General features: G+C 34.7%; 1 protein-coding gene across 3 annotated transcripts in view; it reads left to right on the top strand.

Moving 5' to 3' along the window:
- The window catches only part of LOC129750050 (platelet-derived growth factor receptor alpha), a 519,951-nt gene extending 501,179 nt beyond the window's left edge, over positions 1-18,772 (top strand). For all 3 annotated transcript variants that reach the window (XM_055745248.1, XM_055745246.1, XM_055745247.1), the window contains 5 exons: positions 6,195-6,262; positions 15,827-16,007; positions 16,116-16,221; positions 16,347-16,452; positions 18,047-18,772. In XM_055745248.1, the coding sequence (XP_055601223.1) occupies positions 6,195-6,262; positions 15,827-16,007; positions 16,116-16,221; positions 16,347-16,452; positions 18,047-18,324 (739 nt within the window). In that variant the 3' untranslated portion in view covers positions 18,325-18,772. The remainder of the gene's footprint in view (positions 1-6,194; positions 6,263-15,826; positions 16,008-16,115; positions 16,222-16,346; positions 16,453-18,046) is intronic.
- Positions 18,773-20,113: the final 1,341 nt, after the last annotated feature.

Below are 20,113 nucleotides of genomic sequence, written 5' to 3' on the forward strand. Positions count from 1 at the left end.
ATTGTCAATAGAAACCTCCTGAGATTATAGAACCTCTTCATACTTTCTATTCGACTCACGTTTTCTTTACAAGGTCACAATTGCATTGCATTGTATTTTATTCCGTTCCTAATCAGATCTCTCTAAATCTGAATCCCGAGGCCATGCTTCAAATAACTTCAAATCAGTCACTTATATGTTTTTTACTTAAAACATATTATAATGGATCTTAAAATTTACTATCTTTTCTCGATACGAAGAACGTGACCAGTATCTTTCTTTTTTCCTTTCTTTTTTTTTTTTGAGAATTTAAACTCTTTCGTCGGTAATATCTATCGGATAAACTTTTATCTTTAGTAATCATTAACATCACAGAACCTTTTAAATGCAACACCAATAAATCTCGTTAGAGAAAGAATTCGATTGAAAAGTATACTTCGTTAGAACACAGTACACGTTTAACACGTGTACCCACTTCGCCACAGACTGCTGACAGTTACTGTGGGCATCAGTGTATAACTTACTTCGACGTAATGTAAACTGCTAATTCTTTTATTCCGGTATAGTTTTCAGGATCGTGACTGCAAAACCTACCGGACACAATTATTAGATGAGCTTCGGACTATAAATAAGGGACTTGGACATAAAAATAAATGGCCAACGTTCCTTCTAGTAGAAAGCATCCAAACTGTGCTATCAACACCGCCAAAATCACTCAAAAACTATAAGGTAGTTTGTATGTTAGACCAACAACCAGTGCCTATAAGCTTGTCAAACTTTTCCACGTTGATTGATAAGGGTTTTGGATATCTTAGTTTTTTTTTTTTTTGTGCAAAGGAAATTCATTTGGAATTATCAAAGTTAAAACACACAATGACAGAACTAGCTTTCTGAATATATGTAATCAAACTATAGACTTACAAAGTCCGCATAAATATCTAAGCAAACGTTTTAGCTAGCTAGATTCATGTTTTCTTATTTTAAACTATAGTTGAACTCTTGGTTATATTTGCTTCTTTGCACTAGTAGACCACTACAATATAGTCCTATTTACTGCAGGTAGTGTTCGTGGCATAATGCTAGGTGATTCACTAACACTTTTCAATTTTGGGGAAAACAACTTCAAAAACGACCACGTTTGTCGGCTGACTACCCGTTTTTGTACTGAAATTGTTAAAAGATTTTTTTTCTTGCCATCCGTATACGGCCATTGCAAAATGTGCAAAAGAAATGTCAAAAACAATTCTATTGGGCTAAAAAGCTTGCTCTTTACTCTTACTTCATTTTTTTTTTTAAAACGCCAATCTTTTGAAAAAATTCAAATTTGGTAGATTTTCAAAACAGACAAAATTGATAATGTTTTATTTTATTAATGTTTTATCTAGTATCCATTTATTTATTTTTTTTAGCCCATAATCACTATTACACAAGAATCCTGTGACAGGATACGAGGAAATAGCTTTTTTCAAAATTCTTTTCCAATAATCATGTAATTGATACCTCGGTGATTAATGTTTAAGTAGAATAATCATTGCTCTTTGGGATCACAACATTTGTAAATTATCTGCTCTCCTCAGAGTAAGCCGAGCTATTGTTAAATTGTTCGTAAACTAATTATTGTTATTTTGAGAATTTGCATAGTTTTTCGCTTGTATAAAAGATGACTCATTAAAATCATTAAAGTTCCTCAGAACAATGCAAACATCTCAGTGTTAAAAAATGGTGAACAAAACTGAATGTTCTTGGCTACTGAAGCCTGATGGTTTTCCTTTTTTTTTGTTTAATCAACACTCAAGTCCCTTGAACTGTTATCGCTCCCCAGAATCGAAGAATCGAATGCAAATATTCAGAATAGGACTCTTCAACACACTTTAAACCAATCCTCCTCAGAGAGATCTGTTTATTCCTTTTCGTATTCTCCTCAGAGAATTCCTATTTAAACCTCTTCTGTGAAACCCCAACCATCTTCTTAAAGATGTGCTAATTCTTTTCTTCTCAGAGTTAAAGAATTTCTCCTCAGCGTAAAAAAGCCATCTCAGTTCCTCAGAACTATTCGGACTACTAAGAGTCCCATCATTTTAAACAGAAGGAACCGTATTCGACGCCTCAAAGTCTTTTATGATCTGATACACATCAGTTTCTCCAAAGTGTTATCACCGTTCCATTATGATTGTACCAGTCCAATCGAGTTCCTCAGAACAAATCCCTTATTGTTCCTCAGAACAAATCTCTTCTTGTTCCTCAGAACAAGTCACTTATTTTTTTTTCCTCCTAAGAAATTTCTCATTGTTCTTCAGAACAAATTTCTTATTGTTCCTCAGAACAAATCTCTTGTTCCTCAGAACAAGTCACTTATTTACCTCCGAATACATTTCTCATTGTTCCTCAGAACAAATTTCTTATTGTTCCTCAGAACAATTAACGCATTGTTCCTCAGAACAAATCAATTATGGTGTGTTCCTCGGAACAATCACAATTCAAACCATTCCTGAGAAATATTGTTCCGCAGAACAAATCACTGATAATTCCTCGATCGACCACATCCGATTTGTTTCTCAAACCACATCGCTACCTGTTTTCTGGAACAAATCATAAATCGTGCTTTCGAACGGATAACAAACTATTCTCCCGAAACTTAAATCACAAAAAGCATATCTCCCTCTCTCAACAGCAAACAGCATTTTGCAACAGATCCTTCAGTTCTCCTTACACAACCCATTCTCCAGCAAGACGCATTCACATCATTCACTATGCAGGAAAAACGCGTTCGATACATTTGGGTGCTACGCCCCGACAATTTGATTGCAAATTTTTCCCAACAATTTCTTTCCATTCCAAGTTGTAAAAAATAGCTCAACTTACCCAATGATCTTTTATCCTCGTCGCCAGATGTAGAGACCTGGTTTATCGGATCGAAATCACGTTTACCTCGTCTCTGAATTCCCGTAACATTTTCCACACTCATCTTCCGCGCCGGTGTCAACAAACCTTCCCGTGCACACGCTCGGTCATAACTACCCGTTCCTTAAGCGGGCCACAGACTACACAACATTTGTACAAATGCGATGAAATTCGATGAAATTTTGTCGCTGTGAGCACGATTTGCATAGTGTATGGCACTGCTTGAATGAGCGCCCAAACGGTTGGAGTAAAATCGGTCGGGATCGAAATATTTTGTACAAAACATTCTCCCAGCCGGGGTGGAGATGGTTTTTTTTGTTGCTGTTGTTGTTTTCGCCAGCAATCATTTGTGTTCGCGTGAAATATGTTTGTATAGTGTGTGGGCGATCATAGATCAAACAATCGACGCGGAATCATCGAATTTGTACAGGCCAATTTGTGTAGTCTATGGCCCGCTTTAGTCTCATGTAACATGTCGCATGGGCTCATTTTCTAATAGCGAGTAACAATACGTTTGGGCACGCCTCTACACTAAAGGTTGAGCCCTTTAAATGTTTAAAGTGGAATTGATACGTCCTGCAAGGGCAATTAATATTAAGTACAAAGTGGTTCAACCTAACCTCGAATGTGCTTACTTCGTATGTGCTTAAATGTGAATTAACTACTATTTCCACTATAACTCGTAATGGAACCGATTAATTGAGAATGAAAGCTTGAGCCACGCGAATCTAAAGCGGGCCACAGACTACACAACATTTGTACAAATGCGATGAAATTCGATGAAATTTTGTCGCTGTAAACACGATTTGCATAGTGTATGGCACTGCTTGAATGAGTGCCCAAACGGTTGGAGTAAAATCGGTCGGGATCGAAATATTTTGTACAAAACATCCTCCCAGCCGGGGTGGAGATGGTTTTTTTTGTTGCTGTTGCTGTTTTTGCCAGCAATCGTTTGTGTTCTCGTGAAATATGTTTGTATAGTGTGTGGGCGAGCATAGATCAAACAATCGTCGTGGAATCATCGAATTTGTACAGGCCAATTTGTGTAGTATATGGCCCGCTTAAGAGAAGCAAATTATAATAATAAATTTAACATTAATTAATAAATTTCAGTATGATATCCTGCACCTACGTCTTCCAGAGCGCGAGGAAGAATGACCTTAATGGGTTAAATTCCTATAAAAAAGGAGAAAAAAAAAGTCTTCCAGAGCTCACCGAGGGAAATACACCGTAATAGTGACAGCCCTTTTCGATGATAGAGAACGTGGTTTTCGAATTGTCAATCGTCGAGTCGTTCGATGGCACCAGTGTGGCCATCGTCGCTGTTTGATTCCGCAACAGCTTTAGTTTTTGATATCACTTTTGAAAATAATTGAAAATCATTTCAGAAATTTCTTTTTCGACAAAACTTTAAAAATTAAAAACTAAAGGCTTCAAATCAATTATCCATTTTCTTCAAGATCGCTAGTAATTTTCGTTTCGGCGGAAAAAAATTAAGCAGTATTCTACTTGTTCACTGTACACCACTTATACTGTTTATTTTACTTCTATACTACTTTTATCTTAAAACATGGCAACATCCAGGTATTTTATTTCAAAATTGTTGTTCAAAATCCGCGAAATATCCAAATTTTATCAAAACCTAATTATCAAAAATCAAGAAAAAATTTTTTTTTTTTAAATCTAAATTTATTAGCAGATTTTGATTAGTATTTTAGGTTTTCATAAAACCTTCAATGAGTATATTTATACTTGCTTAATTTTCTTAAAAAATTTCACATAAATTTAGTTATTTTAATGGCCAAACTTTTTTCATTAAAAAAACAAAAATAAGTTTCTCAATGTTTTTTAATTCTGAATTTTTGTGTTCTGAAGAATCGAAAATCATAGTTGCACCTTTTGTTTTTTAGTTCAATTGACGGCTTTTATTGATCATTCCAAAAATTACTCATTTCCCATTCTTTACTTTGACAGAAGAAGTTGTCAATGATGAATTGAATTTGATGTTTTATAAATATATGAAGTTATAATTGTGTACTTTTAAAAAAGGAACTTTTTTCGCCTGATAACTGGAAGAATTTGAATACATAAAAATGATTTTATATCTGATTTTGATCACTGGAACTCTTGAAATAATAAAGATATTTATCTTTGTATCAAATTAAAATTTGATCATGAAGTAGGTACATATGTATATGTTTTGAATAAATTATTTCAAGTTCAAAATGGACTTTTTCCCATATTCATGATTTTACAATTCAAATCGTGAATAAATATTTCTTAAAGTTTAAAATAATACAAGGAAATTTTTAAAACAAGCTTTGAATTGAAAATGAAGAAAACGGAATGTTGAGTAAGACGAATTATTATCGTTTTGCTGAATAATTTAGAATCGTGATAAATTTTTTACCTGGTTTTAAATTTATTTTTGAATTCGGATTTAGATTCTATTTAAATCTGGGTGATTTATTTTTAATTGTTGTTCTATGATTCTTATGTCCGAAACATTAAATTCTGGCTCAAAACCAAAATTTTAAATCGCATTCGTTTTCTGTTTTTTTCGGATAAATTGAAGTTAAATTTATAAACTTGACTTTTTAGTATTTGTTTTTAGGCAAATGTCAAGTTCAGGATAAGGAACATCATTTTAATTAAATTATCGATTGCTTGCCTGAAAGAGGAATGATTCAAAACATTGAAAATGTGGATTCTGAATTTTGTATTGCGAAAACCCCCAAACCCCCTCCCCCTCCCCTCCCCGCCCCACGAGCGGGTCCTTCGCACGGGCCTGATGGGGCTGCATACATTTAGGGTTCAAAAAATACAACAACACATTCTTCCAGCTGAAAAAATAAAAATTAATGTTTTAATGGATGAAATTCAAATGTTACAAATCGATTGATGCAAAACATTTATACTCAAAAATTATATTCGATAAATATTCAAAGGTGCACATTTAATGCTCGATTTTTTTTTTTTTGATTTTCTATGAAAAACTCCAAAATACTAGTTCGAGAAGTGAGAAACTTTGTCAGCATTACTTTGCAATCAATGAATGATAACTTTATTAAATTCCATTAAAATAAAAATTGAATAGCTGTTGTGGTGTTCAAATGTTGTAGCATGATGGCCCTTTTGACGAAACTTTTCAATTGCACTCATATGTTGGTGTCAGTTGAGTCACACAACTACAGGTTTATATGTTCATTGCCTTACACCCAACAGGATAATTTAAATGAAGGACTCTCGACTTGCCTCACACACAGAAGGAAAAGCTTATTTCATAACTTTCACTTTTTATCCCATTATTGCAGGAGTTCTAATTCCGACACATCCTACATCACTCAACCGGAAACGATACTGCGGCCGTCGTTAACAGAAAGTAAGTATAGAAAAAAAATCTACCCCTGCACTCACTGGGGCACCCTTGAATGTACCATATGGTTAGGTTTTTTTTATTTTGGTTGGGTCCATCAGAAGCTAAGAGGAAAATGAGAAAATCATTAAATTCTTCCTGAAGCCGGCACGTTTACCTACAACATGAATTTTATTGTCTAGACTTGGCCTGGCAGGTCGTCGTCCTTGGCTAGTTTCAGTGAAACTGCAATCAAGTCCAAGTTAACGAGATTACCTTCAACAATCTTTCATGGAGAGAAGCAGACATCAGTTTTGTTTTGAGCATTGTTGTTTGTTGTTAGGTCCTACTGAGAACTTTACTGGGATGAGCGATTGAACGATTTTGAAAGTGCTTCTACTGCAGGGCTATTAGTTTGATTCAACTGCAAACGATGGGATGGTAATAGAGAAAATTTTCCTGAAATCCGCTTAAGGAGTCGCTGAAAGTTCAGTATAAAAGGCTTATTATTTGTGCAAATTAAAATGAAACTAATATAATTGAACTTTGATTTAGTTATTCCATTTTAGCTCTTTAGTCACAAATTAAAAGTGACTACGAAATTAAAAGACCTGAAAAATAAACTTCAAACGTGATTCACAGTCTAAAAAATAAATATTTCCAAACATTTCTGATGCAAAAATGGGCAATTTAGTTTTCCGGTGTACTAAGATGTGTTATACACGCTTCGAAAGTGTTTGACGAGACCAGAAACAGTTTGTATGAGGCTAAGAAATTCTACCGTGAGAGAAAAAAAAGGTTTGAATCGAAGGAGTTGTCGTTTTTCACACGGAAGATTTTTTTGGCACCATTGTGACCTTTTCTTGTCTCGTCAAGATTTTTCAAACCGTATTTTGCACATCCGTGAACACCAGAAGAGGAAGTTTCATTCTTTTTGTCCAGTCTTCTTTCTCAATTTTCCAACATTGCTGTTTTGGAGAAAAAAATTAGAACTATGCACACCACTCTCATAAAAAGTTTAACCACTGTAATGCAAATCTTATCTCGGCCGAACAGTTGAATGCGACTCATTATTGGTTTAGTTGCCCGTAGCGATGGCGAGAGAAGAAAACTTGAACTTGAACCATCGTTCGGCAGTTTGAACTTGGAAAATAAAACCGATCTTGTAAGAGTTGGAATGAACTTTTATCAAATATCCTACTTAACCAATGTTGACCATCACAGTCGTTTTCTCCATACAATGAAAAGGCGACAGCATCAGCATCTACACAGCAAGAAAAATTCGTGTAGTTTTAGATTGAAAACGATGCACGAAAACGGAACATTGTTTATGATCTAAAATTACATCATCGTTACATCGAGGCGTGTAAATTTAGACCAAAAACGATGCACGAAAAGAGAACAGATTTTTGTCGTGTAAAAATACACAGCGATGTAAAATTTTGCATTTTTAATTCAGGATATTTGCAATTATTATGAAATATTCAGATATTATGAGTGTTATGAAAAGGAAAAAAACTGTTTTTGAACATTTATTTTCAAAATAAAATAAAAACAACAACAATAAAGAAAAAGGACTCCCTGATATTTTAAAAATCAGTGTCACTGGGGGGCCGTTGGGAATTCCGTTCCAGACCGTTATGGCACTGACCACACTGCACAGTGGTGCAGAACATCAATCTAGCTGTACGAAATTAATAGCGCACAGGGATGAAGAGATAGACATTTGATGTCTTCAGCAACATTGTTCAGTTTTACAAGGAGCATATTCTAGTATCAAAATTTTTGCCGAGGGGTCCACCGATAGCGAGATAAAAATGCTAACTTTTTTGTTTTTCAAATTAGAGCTTTGATGTCTTCGACAAAGTTGTTTATCTGATCAAAATACATAAGTTTGTTGAATATGTCAAAGTCCTATCACATCACCCTGAGGAGTTACAGTCAAAGTAAAAAAAATGTATTGAAAAAACAGTTTTTTGAACCTGACACGTTGTAGATTGGATAAAATGGTTCGCTGTCTTTGAAACAAAGTTGTAACAGCCACGATCTACATTTGTCTCATACATTATGATAGGTTTAGAAGTTGCTGAAGCTCTATAGAAAGCATATAGTGCATTTTATTGGCAATTTTGGAAGGCTCGTCCATCGAAAAGTGCACATTTTCGCAACACCCCCTTTTTTGTGATTATTTTTGATGATAAGCGGAACCATTTCCATTAGAAATTAGCGCGGAAATCGGTGGAACTAGTAGAGATTTGAATGATTGAAAATACACATTTTATGAAAAAATTACCTATTTTACTTTTAGAAAAAACGTTAAAACATTTAATTGATTAATAAAATGTTGCAGTTTTCTTTTAAATGTTTTGTTTTATTAAAAAGCATTTAAATTCTATTCAAAATTATGACTCAACGAAAAGACAAAAGCGAATTGCTTGTAAGATTGGTTACTTGGAACCAGTTGAAGCAGTTATATTGTAATGACAAAATTCTTTTATTCATTTAAATAATATCAAATAATAATTTAGTGCTCTACCAAATTTAACAGATAAGTTCCATTTGTTTTTTTTAGGTTTAAATGATTTGAAATATCGAATTTCAATGTCTTTTTTTTTATCAAACAAACTATATTAAAGAAAACTGTAACATTTTATTAATCAATTAAATGTTTTAACGTTTTTTCTTAAAGTAAAATAGGTAATTTTTCCATAAAATGTGTATTTTCAATCATTCAAATCTCTACTAGTTCCACCGATTTCCGCGCTAATTTCTAATGGAAATGGTTCCGCTTATCATCAAAAATAATCACAAAAAAGGGGGTGTTGCGAAAATGTGCACTTTTCGATGGACGAGCCTTCCAAAATTGCCAATAAAATGCACTATATGCTTTCTATAGAGCTTCAGCAACTTCTAAACCCATCATAATGTATGAGACAAATGTAGATCGTGGCTTGTTACAACTTTGTTTCAAAGACAGCGAACCATTTTATTCAATCTACAACGTGTCAGGTTCAAAAAACTGTTTTTTCAATACATTTTTTTTACTTTGACTGTAACTCCTCAGGGTGATGTGATAGGACTTTGACATATTCAACAAACTTATGTATTTTGATCAGATAAATAACTTTGTCGAAGACATCAAAGCTCTAATTTGAAAAACAAAAAAGTTAGCATTTTTATCTCGCTATCGGTGGACCCCTCGGCAAAAATTTTGATACTAGAATATGCTCCTTGTAAAACTGAACAATGTTGCTGAAGACATCAAATGTCTATCTCTTCATCCCTGGGCGCTATTAATTTCGTACAGCTAGATTGATGTTCTGCACCACTGTGCACTGACAGGACGAGATAATTTTTCCAACAGTACGCAATGTCGATTCCAGAGTGCGCATCGATCGATTTGAAGAAATGCTATCCCAGTTAGGAAATGCCACCCAACTTTAAAAATAAAACACGCAATTTCTACAATAAAGTCGGCCATACAGGGCATTTTTTGCGAACCTGCAAAATCTGACAACAAAAAATTAGACAGAAAATTGTTGAATTTTTGTTCTAAGTGTCATGTCAGTGTGCTCAGTGGTTATGGTCCGGATCCACAGGAGACTGCCGGGTCAGGATGGGGGTTACTCATTCGGATTGCTCAGTCAAAATTTTCCTCCAGGCAATCTTATTCCGGATCCTTTTCATTGCAAAATCTGCGGTCGCTGTAATCGAGAAAGAATTGATTAATTTCAATAACATCATTCGTTTGTCTTTTACTTGAGAAACCTACCACTTTTAGGAAACAATAGAGATGCAGGAGCTGCGTCTTGGAACGAAGATATTCGGTTTTCACACAATGATTCAACTGGAAAATGGCACAGACAAACAATGTTGTTCAGTTTTAAATCAAACAGATATAATTTTACACTGTTTGTGATATAAATTTCATTGACCGCTTTAGTTTTACATCACGGAATGTAAAATTATAGCCAAACAATTTATTTCTATTCGCTTTTTGAAAAAAAAGATTAAAATTACATCAAAAGGAGTGGAAAATTACATCTTTTTGTAATTACACTTGTGAAAACTTAGATCACTCGTGTTTCAGATTCCGTATACTTTTAGAAATTTTTTGCTGTGTACTAACGGACAAAATAGAAGCACAAATTCGTTTAACTTCTGACAGCGTGTATGTATTCCGGACCAAACTTTATTAGGGATGCCAGTTATAATAAATTAAAAAAAATCCTATTCTTGTTCCGTGATTTTACGAATTTCAATTAAGATATCCACTTAGACACGTCTGTCGTTGTCAGAATAGATCAATGACTGACTTTGTTTCGTTTGTTTGCTTAGTGTTGCCAAAATAGCAAACGATGCCATAGCCATTTATTTTATTTTATTTATCTTCAGTGTCGCCGAATACAACTATTATTTTATTATATGTATACTTAAATTTGATTCATTTTCTGCATAACCTTCATCTCATCCCTACATTCCTTCTAACCTCTATTCTCAATTAAGCCTTTTTACGCGTCGACTTTTTTTTCCTCTAGATCAAAATTTTCACGCAGCGAAAAGATTTTTTATTTCAAAGGAAAGTGCCGCAAAAACAAAGGATTTTTTCCTTTGATTTTGGGATAAATAAAAATTCCTTTGGTTCAAATGAATTTTTCTTTGTTTCAAAAAATTTTTCTTTTGAAAAATCTTTGAATCAAAATTCTAATCCTTTGAGCCAAAAAACAGTTTCATTCGATACAAAGTCGTTTTCGTTTGCTTCAATGTAACAAAGATTTAGATTTAAAAGCATTTATTCATTGAACTCTTTCTCATTAATTCCAATTGGAAGAAATATTTTCAGTTGTTCCGAAGTTCCTATTAGGAATTTTAAATAATAAAAAGAAAAAAAATTTTTTTATTTCTTTTTTATTCACGAACTTAAGAAAAACACTTGTTCACTATGCAAATAATTGAATGATCCGATCCTAAATTTCGGTGACACCAGTCTGGCGTAGAGGCATTTCTTCGTGAGCTGACTTCCGGAAGCAAGTCTCGTTGCTGGCTTTCCTCGCCATCCGACTGGTAGTTGCCGCTGAAGATCGGGCCGAAGATAAACTAACCGCTGAATTTAGGGTGGAATCAGCAGTGGTCCTGTAACAATGCAAGCGCTTATAGAAATTCTTAAATATTCCCTTTTTTATTAACGGAAACACTTACCATTCTTCATCCTGAATTCTCCTTAGCTAACTCTGATTAACTGGTTTAGATTTTTAACACAACCGGCCAACCTCAATTCTATTTTTATATTTTATTCTTCTTGCTCAATCCAAAATAACTCTAAGTTCGAAGTTTTTATTTAAAGAAATTATTCCTTTCCTTCGAAAGCATTTTTCTTTGGTTAAAAGAAAATTTACTTTGTTTCAAAAGAAATATGCAATTGAACAAATGTCTTTTAAATCAAAGAATTTCTTTAAAATCAAAGCCCAAAATTATTCGATTCAAAAAATTTATTCTTTCTTTCAAAAATTATTCATTTGAATCAAAACCATAATTCATTGATTCAAAGAAAACAGGAGTTTGATTCCAAAAAAAGAATTTTTTGATTCAAAGTCAGTTTTGTTTTGTATCAAAATCCAAGTTTTCTCTGCGTGTTAGTAACCATAGATCCTTTATTTGTATTCCATATTCCAAATCTTTATTCTCCAACCTAAAAATTTAATTTAATTTCTGCTTGTCCTTCATCTTATCTCTACTTTCCTTCTCAACTCTATTCTCAATAGAATGTTTAATTTACACACTTCTGTTTTTTTTTTTCTAAAATACAAAATTTTATATCCCAAATATCCCTCATCTCAATTCTACATTCCATTCTCAGCAAAAGCTTTTCAAATCTTAAAATTTTAATTATTTTCGGCATATTTTTCATCCCATCCGAAAAAATTCTTCACAAAAGTCTTCCTTTAATGTGCTTTTCCTGTCGCTGTGCTTTTGTTTACCATAGCTGAAACAATCCGCAAAAAACAATCTTAGCAATAGCTCTCTCAAACTGTGCTATTCTTGTCACTCTGTCTCTGTTTACGATAACCGGAATAATTCGATAGTATTCTTAGAAACAGCCTTCTCAACAAGAAAACCAATTCAAAACAAACAATCAGCAGCAGTAGCTTTAAAAATCCAAATCAAAATAAAAAATCAGAAGCAGCAGCCTTTAGAATCTGCGCTTCTGAAGCCAATCCGTTCACCAGAAGGCAAGATCAAAACAAACAATCAGCAACAGCAGGCTTAAAAATCTGTACTTCCTTAGTCAATTCCTTTTTTTTCACCGGAAGGCCAAATCGAAGCAGACAATCATCTACAGCAGCCTTAAAAATCTGCGCTTCCAAAGCCAATTCCGGTTCCACCGGTAGGCCTAATTAAAACAAACAAGCAGCAGCTGCAGCCTTGAAAATCTGTACTAAGCCAATTGTGTCTTGAAAATCTGTACTAAGCCAATTCCGTCTTTTTCCACCGGATGGGCGAATCATAACAAACAATCAGCCGCAACACTTTTGAAAATCTGCGCTTCCAAAGCCATTCCTATTTTATCCACCGAAAGACCAAATCATAACAAACAATCAGCTGCAGCAGCCTTATAAATCTGCGCTTATCTAGCCAATTCCGGTTTTTTTCCTCTGGAAAGCCAAACCAAAACAAACAACCAGCAGCAGCAGCTTTAAATATCTGCGCTTCCTAAGCCAATTCCACCTTTTTCCACCGGTAGGCCAAATTAAAATAAACATTCAGCAGAAGCTGCCTGAAAATCCTCGTTTCCAAATCCATTCTGTCTTTTTCCACTGGAAAGCCAAATCATAACAAACATAACAGAACCATTCCGTCTTATTCCACCGGAAGGCTTAATCAAAATAATCATTACCAGCAGCCTTAAAAATCTGCGCTTCTAAGGCCAATCCGTCTTATTCCACAAAAAGGCCAAATCAAAACAATTAGGAGCAGCAGTCTTAAAATCTGCGCTTCTAAAGCCAATTCCGCCACCGGAAGGCCAAATCAAAACAAACAGCAGCAGCAGACTTAAATATCTGCGCTATTTGTGCTTACTCTACCAACCACGCCATTGCCGTGATTTTACGAATCTCAATTTAGACACGTCTGTCGCTCACAAGAATAGATCAATGACTGACATTGTTTTGTTTGTTTGCCTAGTGTTGCCAAAATTGCAAACGTTGCCATAGACATTTATTTATTTTTATTTATCTTCAGTGTTGCCGAAAACAACTATTATTTTATTTAAATTACAATTAAATTTGATTTTTTTTCTGCCTTCATTTCATCCCTACATCTTGCACCATGAACATTTTAGAAACTTGAGTAAATAAAATAATAAAAAAAAAAAGATTGTTATTTCATTTACCGGCTTCATCGGTGGAAAGTGACGTCGTTTTTAGTAGGGACATCTTAAGATAATGAAATTTTATAGATGTATGTATTTACATATGTAAAAGTGGAACTTTTTTCGTAGCGCGTCTGTCTTTTATCTTATCTCTAAGTGTCTTCAGAACATTTGCTTCTTCAAACATGCTCTATATCTTGAAAGCACCAAAAGTTAGTCAAAGTGCACTATAAAAAAAATGAAAATTCTAACTTTTTATTTCTTTGGATAGAGCCTTACTTCATAGTACAAAGTTGTAGAATGCGTTAAAATATGAAACTTTGTTGAATACATCAAAACTCTATCTATTTTCATAGCAGAATTATAAAGGATTCACTTTGAAAGTTATTTAAAAGTTAGTTTTTTAAACTTAACTATAGTTAGATGAGGATTTACATGAATAAGATGTTCTGAACATTTGTTGGAGCATTCAAATCACACGTTTTGCATAAGATTTCAACATTCTACGACGTTTTCTAGTCAACTTATTGCAACTTTAAGTTTTATTTTTCCTCAACTTAACCAGCGTTTATTGCAAAAACGTGCAAGTGAATTTTCAAAACTAATGAACCACATTGAAGCTTGAACTAAGTGCACCAAATTGGTGTTGTTGTCATTTGTCTACACGCGCTTGTATTTGAACACAACAAGCATATATTTGATGTGTTTTACATGTTTCCATACAAAATATGGAAAAATTGATTTCCAGGCTACGCAGATGCTACGCGAAACGAAGGTAGAAGGCAGTTGAAAATAATAAGCGCGTGGAGACAAATGACAACAACGCCAATTTGTTGCACTTAGTTCAAGCTTCAATGTGGTTCATTAGTTTTGAAAATTCACTTGCACGTTTTTGCAATAAACGCTCGTGAAGTTGAGGAAAAATAAAACTTAAAGTTGCAATAAGTTGGCTAGAAAACGTCGTAGAATGTTGAAATTTTATGCAAAACGTGTGATTTGAATGCTCCAACAATGTTCAGAACATCTTAATCATGTAAATCCTCATCTAACTATAGTAAAGTTTAAAAAACTAGCTTTTAAATAATTTCCAAAGCAAAACCTTTATAACTCTGCTCTGAAAATAGATAGAGTTTTGAGGTATTCAACAAAGTTTCATATTTTCACGTATTCTACAACTTTGTACTATAAAGTAAGGCTCTATCTATCGAAATAAAAAAGTTAGAATTTTCAATTTTTTTTATAGTGAACTTTGACTAACTGTTGATGCCTTCAAGTTATGAAGCATGTATGAAGAAGCAAATGTTCTGAAGACACTTAAGAGATAAGATAAAAGAAAGAGGCGCTACGAAAAAAGTTCCACTTTAAGCCCTTTTGCACAGTGCATCGGTAGCAAGATCCTGCCTATGGCTGTGTGGCTTGTCCTTCGAATTTCTTCTAGGGCTTCCTTGGTCCGATGGTTCTAACCTGTCGGCAACTTATGAGATTCGAACGCAAAAGTTTTCTTGCCGATACCGGGAATCGAACCCAGTATGCCTGGGTTTCCAGACTCGCGCCATCCTATCTACTAGACCTAGAGTTGGAAAAAAGTGGTAGAGTAGAAATTTTGACACTTGCAGCTTATTTTGAAAATTTTATCATGCAAAAATGTTTTCAAGATCTTTGGACGTTGTATTTTTTACAGCACTGTTTCTATTTCAGCCAAACGGTACGGCCGATAGTCTGATAGTGAACTACCACCGAAGTTAAGATGTCGTATTTATTTTGATTTTTTCAGCCAAAATAGATAGATAAAAAAAATGGTTTTAAGAAAACATGTCCATGCTTTGAAAACATTCACCAGAACACCGCAAAGAAAATAATCTGAATTTACCAGGACTCTAATAGATTTCATAAACAAAGGCGAATTACTGGTCCTGTAAATGCCTTGATATATGGAATAAAAGTGACATCTTCTTGGATGGACTGCAGTTCATATCGAAAAACGCCATTTATTTATATATCATCTGAACCAAAAATTACCATTCGATTTATTATTATTTTTATCTTTCATTAATGCATTTTTGATTTCTTATGCACATTTTTTAAACTAAAACTAGTAAATAGAGACTAACTAAGACTTCTAAACTTCTAAATAGAGACAAACTATATCTTAATATATGAAATATTCAATTCTGTAGAAATTCGTCATTCAAAACGACTGATTGCAGATTATTTTGTTTCAGCTATGTATACGACACTAAGTGGGCCGAATGACCAGTTATTACCACCGGATCATCCGAACAGTGGCTGGTCTCGAGAAAGCGGACCGATTGAATACGTGTTAGATCACAAGGAACTTCATGATTTTGCTAGACAAATTTCCAGCGGAATGCGTCATTTAGAAGAGAAGCAAATCACACACAGGTAGCTCTTGAATTTATAAAAAAAAACTTTGACTCTGCAATCAAGGGTCATACCATCATGTTATAACCTTTTTTTTTCTTTCTCATTCTTAACACAAATGCATTAAAGGGACCTGGCTGCTCGTAACATCCTGATCGACGAGCGGAAGACATTGAAAATTTCCGACTTTGGTTTATCACGTTCGGGAATTTATGTCAATACACGTAATAAAAAGGTAAGAGATTGCCTGCCAATATTCGCAAAACGACCGACCATTCTGTCTTGCGTAGGTTGATGGCTTGATGGATGGCGACAAATCTGTGATGGTTTAAAAGCGTTTTCTATTTTCTCACCCTATAGGTACCCTTGCGGTGGCTTTCCCTGGAAGCAATGCGAGACAATTTGTACTCGAGCAAGAGCGATGTGTGGGCCTTCGGAATCGTGCTGTGGGAAATTGGAACGTTAGGTGAGTTGTTGATCAGAAGCGCTTTATTAACAGCGAAATCAGAGCAAATAACGATACCAAGAAAAAAAACAGCATAATTAATACGGAAAAATAAAAATCGCATAAATTAACATTTTTTGTTCATATTACATGAGAGTGATTTCAATTCATAAGATTTTTAATTTCTGGCCTCTTGCCAACTGTTTCACAAAAATATAACCCACAGCCAACAAAAAAGGAACAGTAAAAATAATTGATAAGAAGATTCGTGTAAACAAAACACTAAACTAAAAGGTCTGTTTAATTATTCTATTTACGTATTCTAAAGATTTCACAAGGCGCTTTTATTTTAAGATACTATTTCATACACATTTTACCTAAAATTTTGAGTGGCAGTAGAAAAGATGCTCATAATATGATTAAAACATAGTTTTTTTTATATTAATTTTACCAGATCATATCTCAATAATGCAATCATCATTCATCAACCATCATGGTTGCTGGAAAAATAATAGAAAAACTATAAGAACTCACGGAATCGAAAAAAAACAAAAAACGCTCGCATGTTTTATAACAGTTTTATAATAGCTTTGCAGCATAATGATTTTATCGAAGTTTATAAAATTGGCTATGATAACGTTTCTAGATTTAAGCAATATTAAAGTTTTGGTGATGCATAGCATTCGCTTTAGAATTTGAGATTAGTGTACAGACACCAACCGGTTGAACGGGCATTTTTAACGTTAAAGCTTAGTTTACCTGACTTTTCTCTAGCAAGTTGGTTTGTTATAAACGAAAATATAACGTTACCCCACAACATAGTGAAATCATGTTAAATGAAGATTCAAGAAAAAATATACCAACAAGTTGCGTACACCACTTGTTTTTTTTTTTTTTTTTTTAAGAAAATTATTTGTTGCATCAAGACGATCATACTTAACTTTTGCGCGAAAATCCCACCTATGCGTAGCATTGAATCAAATCGAGCTGTAAATATGAATCAAGAAATTAAAAATATACTAAAAAAACTTTAAAAAGTGTTGTTATTATTTTTAAGTCCTTCAACATAACATAAGGTTGCCAGAATTATTTCCACTCCCATCCGGGCCTAACAATTCCGGGCATTTTTTCAAAAAAACCTGGCAAAATCCGGGCATGGATTTCAATTTTTCAAATCCAAAAACCGGGCAAAAACCGGGCAAAATTTAGGTGGTATTATATATAAAAGCAAAGAAAAAATGCAAAAAAAAATAAATTAATATTTTATTAATGTAATTGAAGACTTCTAAAAACTTTTTGGAACACTTAAATATTTAATAAGTAAATCAGCGTAATTATTTGAAACAACCGTTGAAAATTTCCATACCGTTAATCGATTTTGCTGAAACTTACTCAAAAACTTTGATTTTTTTTTGGTATCTTTGTCAAAAATGTGAAAAAATCCGGGCAATATCCGGACTTTTTTCACGATATCCGGGCAACCGGGCCGGACCGGACTATCTCGAAATTTTGCATCAAATATCCGGACAAACCCGGATAAAACCGGGCAATCTGGCAAGCTTAACATAACATGCCCTTTAACATTTCTTCTCCGTTCCAACTTTTCTCCTTCTAGGAGGTTATCCTTATCCCACCGTGAGCAATCACGAGCTGTTGGGCTTCCTGCTCGCTGGCAAACGACTGGAGCGGCCGGAAAATTGTACCGCGGAGCTGTACAACCTGATGCTAAAGTGCTGGAGGACGAATCCCGACGAGCGGCCCTCATTCAGTCAGATAAGCAAACAACTGGAACCGAACCGACACGTCTACATTGATTTCAATGAAATCGAACCGACCTACGTGTTTCCACCCACATCGGAAGAAATCCGACAGTCCATAGCAAACAACAAATAGGCTTATTCACATTTGTTCAGGCAAAAGGTTTCGTAGGTAACAACGCAAAAGATGAGCTTGTGTTGATTGATCTTGTCGAAGAAATAGTCAATTGCTGGTAAAATTTGTATGAATAACCCATATAGTTCAACGTGACCAAGACGTGGGAAGTATCTACTGTACGGAGCAGCAGATATAAAGTTTTAAGCAACAGCAAACAACGCTTTTCTGATAATTAAACATCGATGTGATGTGATGCCCGATCCTTGTAACGTTTACAATAACTCTCACTGTTGTTTTAAACATGTGTAGTTTCCAAAGTTTAAGAAGAATTTTAAGAAGAATAAGAAAACCAAATCATTCTGAATGTTCCCGTAAGAGCTGTGCACGGTTGTGCGATCAATTGTGATAAAATAAACGATTCATTCAGACAAAATGAAGAAAATAAATGAGTTGTTATTAAATCTGATTTTTTTTTTTTTTTTCATTCGCCACTTCGAAATACCAATTACTCTATTTACTAACATTGAAAAAAATATTTTTTTACCCTGTTGTACACAAAAATGGCTATGCACTCTCTGGGATTTAAACTAACTGTTAAAAACCATCAAATTTCGGATAACTAGGGGAACTGGGTATAAAATGCGCAGTCGGGACAAGATGTGCCATCATCAGTATTTCACTAAACAAACATTGTTCAACATTTCTGAAAATGCCAGTTTGTTCTATTTACACTTTTATGCGTTTATAAACATTTGTGGACCTTCTAAGTTTTCTATATTGCGTAAATTTGACGAAAAACCAAAACAAATTTTTTTTTTGGAGCTTTTTTTGCAATTTTTCAACTTTTCTCGTAAGGATTTGCGGCATCTATCAGCAAACCATTTACCTGGCATCTGTTCTAAAGATGAACATTGGTCTTGACAATCATCACACAAGAGCGCTATTAGCCCCATAGTTATTCAGCCGAACAGGAACGTAGAGTTGCAGATTCTGGTTTCTGAATCCTCGCGGTCGCACGTTGAGAGGGATAGCTTCCAGCAGCACGGGACAGTCAATCCTCGATGTGAGAAGATCCGCAACAACCAAAGCACGTGTGGCGTTTCTTCGGACTTGAAGCGTGTCTAAGTCTATCAGCTGGCAACGATTCTCATAACTGGGCAAACGAAAAGGATCTTGCCAGTTCAGGTGTCGAAGGGCATATCTCAAGAAGCGCCGCTTTATAGCCTCAATTCGTTCAACTCCATTTTGGTAGTAAGGGCACCAAACAGCGGAGGCATACTCAAGAACGGAACGGACTATGCTGCAATATAAGCTTTTTAAGCAGTACACATCTTTAAATTCTTTAGCCACGCGAAACAAGAAACCAAGATTTCTGGAGGCTTTGTCTACCACGTAGTTCGTGTGAGTCTTAAACTCAAGCCGTTGATCGAGAATAATACCCAGATCATTGATTTGGTCAACCCGGGAGATTATTTCATCCCCAAGAATGTACTCAGCATAAAGAGGGTGTCGCTTGCGAGAAAAAGTTATGATCGAGCATTTACTGCGATTTAGCGGCAGGCAGTTGTTGTCGCACCAGTCAGCAAAAATGTTGAACTGCCGTTGCAGGAAATCGATGTCGTCTTTACCATTGATGGTGTGATATAGTTTCAGATCATCGGCATAAGCTAGTTTTGGACCATCGAGAAGCGAGAGAACATCATTAAAATAGATGACGAAAATTATCGGTCCTAAATGGCTTCCTTGTGGCACTCCGGAAGAGCCGAGAAACTGTCTCGAGAAGGATTCTCTAGTATGAACGGACAAT

The sequence above is a fragment of the Uranotaenia lowii genome, chromosome 2 (genome assembly GCF_029784155.1).
Source record: "Uranotaenia lowii strain MFRU-FL chromosome 2, ASM2978415v1, whole genome shotgun sequence".
NCBI classification, from domain to species: Eukaryota; Metazoa; Arthropoda; class Insecta; order Diptera; family Culicidae; genus Uranotaenia; species Uranotaenia lowii.